The sequence below is a fragment of the Falco punctatus genome (assembly GCF_963210335.1).
Source record: "Falco punctatus genome assembly, chromosome: 1".
NCBI lineage: Eukaryota > Metazoa > Chordata > Aves > Falconiformes > Falconidae > Falco > Falco punctatus.
Window position 1 is genome coordinate 79,927,568 of NC_137580.1, and position 6,000 is coordinate 79,933,567.

Below are 6,000 nucleotides of genomic sequence, written 5' to 3' on the forward strand. Positions count from 1 at the left end.
TGTAGTGCAAGCGTAGCTGGATTGCATTTTTAGGGCTAGGTGCTCAACATTTAGGCAGGGCAGTGACCAAATGGTCAAATGCTTTGTTTTACGTCACGATAGACAGGCTAACATTCCCCTTCCCCTCCCCGTTTAGTTACTAAGGTTTTACGTGCAGGATGAATACTGCAGTTGAACATGACGGAAAAAAATGACGTCTACCTTCATCAAATTGCCTCAAACTTTGAGAATTACTGTGATAGAGAATTTTAATTGTTTCTACCAATGATGACTGAAACTGCGCTCAATTTTATGCAGTCTTAATTTAAATATATCACAGATAAATTCAGGGAAAAATGTAAGATGGCTTTATGAAGCTGTTGGATATCTAGGAGTAGCTGTTGTGCTCCTCAAGCTGAGGAACTGCACCAGCTTAGTTATAGCAATTGTCTTGTTTTGTTCAAGAACAAAATTAGAAAAGGAATACTTATCATGAGACCTGAAATGTACAGATATTTAGATTGTCTTAAAGTATATACCTAATGCAATGAAAAGGAAAACACAGAGCACAGTACAGGCTGTTTCATTCAGTACCAGTCTTGTTCTATATGAACTAAATCCTATTTTCCCCCTATCCTATTGTGTTTGCAGAAGATGAACAAGTCTCTGCTGTGTAAGACTTGGGCTTTTCTGGATCCAGAGTGAGCCACCTTAAAGGAGAGCACAAGAAGACATCCCTAGAATAGGAGCCTTGGAACTATAGTTAAAGGATGGTGGACCTATTTGCCTCCTTCCCTGCCTTAAAGCAGCATGGGGCTTCTTCCTCCGCCCCTCCCCCTTCTGTCCCTTCTCCCCTTGCATGTGAAATACTGTGAAGAAATCGCCCTGGCACTTTTCAAACTGTGTTGCTTGAAATGCACAGTGCAGCAATCTCCAAGCTACCACTGTCGCTGTCTGCCACATCACACAGTATCATTCCAAATTCCAAGATCATCACATCAGGATGATTAACTCTGGCTGCACTTCCCAATGCCTGGAAGGGTTTTTTTGGTTTTTGTTTTTGTTTTCTTAAATGTTCCTTTTAGATTGTAATCACAGTTCTAGCACTTAGTCTCATTGGGATAATGAGATAAGCTAGTTGTCAAATTACATTTGGCCTTTAAGCTACAAAGAGAAAAATGCATTGAAATCCTTCAAGGAGGCAGTGCTTGACTTGCTTGTTTACAATGCCTTTGTTATGGTTCTGTACGTTTGTGTTTCTGAGATCAAATACTGCATCCGCCTAGTAATTACAGTATTATTGCGTTACCTGTAAGTAGGGTTGCCAGCCTGAGCTCCTGGAAAGAACGTTGCTGTCGCATGGCTGAGCAGGGCAGAAGGGAAGGCAGAGGTTATGGGATGCAGCCTTTCCTTGACCTCGCTTCGCTCTTAGTGTGCCCCAGTCTGGGATCTTCAAAAGTTTGTAGGTGTTGGCGTTAAGGCATCCTCAGCCGGGTCTGCGTGAATGCAGAAACATGCGCTGGCAGCTGGCGGGTGATGGAAGAGGACGCTGGGTGTCTCATACCTGTGCCTTGCGGGATGCAGGAGGGCATACTAGAAAAGAAAGTGTCCCCTTCTAACGAGACAGACGGCAACCCCACCTCTAAGTTATATATTATTTTTATTCTTTTTTATTTTTTTTTTTATTCTATAGTAGTTATATTAAAAGAAAAATTAACTGGATAACATTGCAGTGAAGGCAAGTTGGGATGTCACAGCTCGTGTCAGCTGTTAACACTGATTAATAACCTCCATCTATTGACTTTGACATTAGGGGATAAAGGAACCTTTAAGTAATGAAAATAACACGTTTAGATTTGCCAGCCTTTGCAATGCAGAAATAGTCACAACTGTTAATGGCTTCATGGAACACTGCATGTGTAGAGAAGGCCAATGTGTAGCAACCACCTGCTCACAGCTGCTATTAACCCTATAATGACTGAAATGACCCTCCCCTCTATTTTTGTGTTGTTTTTGCACAGACTCCGGAGAAGTGAAGGCTGCCAATCTGAGTAGTACTCAAATGTGAGGAACTGCTGGTCTTGGATATTTTTTTTTTCCATTGAACTCAGCTGATCATATTGATCAGTAGATAAGCGTAAATAGCTTCAACTTTTAAAGATCAAATTGCAGTGTTTTTTCACTGTATCAAACAAATGTCAGTGCTTTATTTAATTCTCTCTCCTGTAATCATAGCTTTTGTCTATTTGCTTATATATCACGTTGTCAATTATGCATTTGTAATTTTACATGTAATATGCATTATTTGCCAGTTTTATTCTCAAGGCTATGGACCTCATGTGCATATAGAAATACAAAATCCTAACTATCACAAGTTGCACAGATGTTATATAAGCATTAAGTAATTGTAGACCATAGGACTGCTAATCTCAGTTCGCTCTGTGATGTCAAGTGCAGAATGTACAATTAACTGGTGATTTCCTCATACTTTTGATACTACTTGTACCTGTATGTCTTTTAGAAAGACATTGGTGGAGTCTGTATCCCTTTTGTATTTTTAATACAATAATTGTACATATTGGTTATATTTTTGTTGAAAATGGTAGAAATGTACTATGTTTATGCTTCTACATCCAGTTTGTATGAAGCTGGAAAATAAATAAATATAACATTAATGAAGTCCATATTGATTCTTATGCATTTTACATGTTCCACATACTTGAACAAATTTATGAAAAAATTTTACTTCTCTGTGTATTAATATTAAAGGGACATTGCCAAGTGATGTGGGCAAACCATCGGTGTGGAGTTTTTCTTAATATACAGTTGTGCTGTTCGTAATTCCTGAGAAGTCTGGGGTGTGTGCTGCTGAATGAGGATGACTGGTATGTTGTGTGTGCCCTGCAGAAACATTAGAGATGCCAGAAAAGGAGTATAGCTGTGGTGTTAGGGATATATAGAATGCAAACAGTTTTAAAGGAAAGATTGTGTTGATTTTTTATTCTGAATGGCATAAAAGTAAGGAATATATGTTTTAACATTTGAGTAGGGAGAAGTATGGGAAGTGATCCAGTTGAGTTTTTACCAAAGGAAGTATTTCAAGTAATAAAGATCACCAGATAGCATCCCCAGTAATAAAAGTTGATGTTAATTCAATGTAAAATCTATAGAATTATTTTTTCTTCCAGAGGTTGGGTTCGTTATTTTCAGTAGTATGCAGAAGACTGGGTTAAAATGTCACTGCTAAAGCCATTACCAGCTGTATCCCATTTAGCTTTAAAATGCTTGACAGGTATTGTTTCAAACCTAAAATTAGTTCATTGCAAAGAGAAGGAACAAAATGCTTTGTCTAGATTTAAGTCTTCCTAATAGAACTCTAGAAGTGTTCTACACCTAAAAATGCAATCATAAGAAAGTGAAAAATCATTGAAAATATAGAACTTGTAAGCATACTCTTTATACCGCTGGAATCTCTAGCACTGTAGGAGAAAGAAATTATGGAGACTATTAGATTTGTATGGGGTGGGGGGGGTGGGGGGGTGGAACTACTCTTCGTGAGTCCATGGCTGATACTTGTTGGGTACATCTCAACAAGCTAGAGGATGACCGTTGACATTAGTAGGACGAACATGCATTTTTATGTATCTTACCAAAAAGTTTGTCCTTGGGTAATACTAAAGGTACTTTGCCAGGGAAATAATTCCTCTTATCAACTTGAGGTATGTGAACTTGTCAATCTTTTTCAATAGGCTTGACACAGTGTTGGATTAGGCAGCATTCCCTGTCCTCCTGTTTATGCCTGCCTTCTGTAATTAACATTTTTAGAACACATGTAGAGACATCCTCAACACTCGTCCTCCAATACACATAGCTTAATTCATTGTGGACTGGGAGATAAAGAACACTTCGCACAGCGGTTCAGTCGAAGTAAAGCCCTTGCTGTGCTATGACTTATTATGAAACGGGTTTGATAGTCGTTCCGGTACATGTAATATGGATTTTGTGCTTGCTGCGTGCATGTAGCAAGATGCAGACAAATAAACTACCTGTTGCGGGGATTTGGTTATGCGTTCACCAAAATCACATGGAACACTGAAATCTAAGGACATTTTTTTTTGTCTGAAGAAATGCCATTTGATTATCTGTGTTCTTTTATAACTTTTTTTTTTATTATCGAAACTTGTTGAGGCAGAGGCTACTTCTTTATGCAGTATATGCATTGGTCATCTGGAGAAGCATGTCTTGTTTTACATCTGTAAATCTGAGACTGAAATATTTGACCTGTCTAAAGTGGGGAATAGTGTTGCTATTTCAAAACAAAACGAAAAAACCCCAAAGCCGTCTATTTCCTTCAAGACTAGTAGGAAATGTAATAAAGTTCCAGGCTTCCTGTCTCATATGGATTGTAGAACAGTTGAGACAAAACCAACTCTGGAGAATGCAAGTAATGATTTAATTGCAAGTATTAATACTTACGTATTACTTGATACGTGACAAAGCATTAAAAATACTTCTGCGGACAAAGCTTATGTAGCAGCAACAGCCTAACGTGCGTTAAAGAACACAGATCTATTGAGGAAAAGGTGAACATTGTTAGAATTACTCTGAAAATTGAACCCCTCAGGAGAAAGCAACCATCTGAGATTATTAGCATAATTTGGTCACCTGTCCCTAGATTGTCATTTAAGTAAGCTTTACAGGCTTGTGTCTAAAAGCGACATGCTTTGAGAGAAGGCTGGGAGTGAAAGTAGGTTTATTACTGATGTAAGACAGAATATTTCTGTTTCCCATTGAAAATGTGATAAAAGAAAACTTTAAGAAAACTGGTACTTTTTAATAGAATATAAAAATCTTTAAACCTCTATCTCGCTTACATGCAGTGGCTATTTAGGAATGAGTATGTACACCCCAAGTACCAGAATATTAGCTGTTTTTCATTGGCATAATTGTATCATAGGAAAAAATGAAGAAGCTTGATGGTATTCGTATACCTCGACGGTATTCAACAACGAGCAACCATCAGTTGCATAATCTTAAACATAATCTTGAACTAGTCTCATTTGTTTTTTCTGGGATTAAATTCATGCAGTGACACTCCACATACGTGGCTGCGTTCCTGTGGAGGAATGGGCCTTGGTTCTCTGTGTCAAGACTCAAGTTTGTGTTAAGTAAAGTGCTGACTTCTCCTTGAGTGTAGGCCTCTCTGCGTCAGCATCCTGCTTGGTGGCACTCTCATGCCTTCACATGCTCAGTCTTCTCTTCCACTCTGGAGAATTTGTTTAAAATTTTTTTTGTGTGTGTGGATCCCTAAATGGGTCGTTTTGTCCTAGGTAGTCGAACTTCTGAAAGTAGGACCATCTTCTTTGCAGACCTGTTACCCTTCCTGGCAATGAAACTCTGTGCGTATATAAAATGTTACACGTGTGTGTAAGTGCATATATACAAACATTCTGTGTGTGTGTGTGTAGATATATATATTTTTTTAAAATAAATTGTATACTGATGCAGCATCCACATTTTTATCTAAGTTATCTGCACTGGAAGATACTGATGCAGCATTATTTAGAGGCATTTGAGGGGTGCAGTTTAAAATGCCTTCTCAGTCACTGCCACAGTATTTTGACGTGCAGTTGTTATCTTCTGATACAGTTCCAGAAAAAAATTGCTGCCTGCCCCAGGGTCAGTAGCTGTGGCAGAGATAAATTGCCTAGGTGACGTGTTCAATCTTTTCTGAGGCTTTTCTCATCACTAGAGTAATACGAGGGGTTTAAAACCGGTTTCCATTGAGTTTTGTGTAACAAATAAGATCATCTGACCTGTGGCTTTCTAACAGGATGCCGTCCATGTGGCCCAGGATGGCTTTGCTTCCTTGGTGTCTGTGGTCAGAGTCCAAGTAAGACATCGGGAATTGCACTGATTGAAAGCAACCTTCCAGAGCAAGGCCTCGCTTCTCAGCATCAGTGTAGAGCTGGAAGGGTTGTTCTGATGGGACAGTGCAGGGAACCCTCGTGTAACCCTGAG

The 6,000-nt window shown here is 38.9% G+C and overlaps 1 protein-coding gene across 9 annotated transcripts in view; it reads left to right on the forward strand.

The window, feature by feature from the left end:
- Positions 1 to 5,460, forward strand: part of RAPGEF2 (Rap guanine nucleotide exchange factor 2) — a 197,634-nt gene extending 192,174 nt beyond the window's left edge. For 6 of the 9 annotated variants that reach the window (XM_080377606.1, XM_080377601.1, XM_080377604.1 and 3 more), the window contains one exon: positions 2,001 to 5,460. In XM_080377606.1, the coding sequence (XP_080233732.1) occupies positions 2,001 to 2,047 (47 nt within the window). In that variant the 3' untranslated portion in view covers positions 2,048 to 5,460. Of the gene's footprint in view, positions 1 to 630 lie in introns of all 9 variants that reach the window. The other 3 variants (XM_080377603.1, XM_080377605.1, XM_080377609.1) reach the window with 1 other exon arrangement.
- Positions 5,461 to 6,000: the final 540 nt, after the last annotated feature.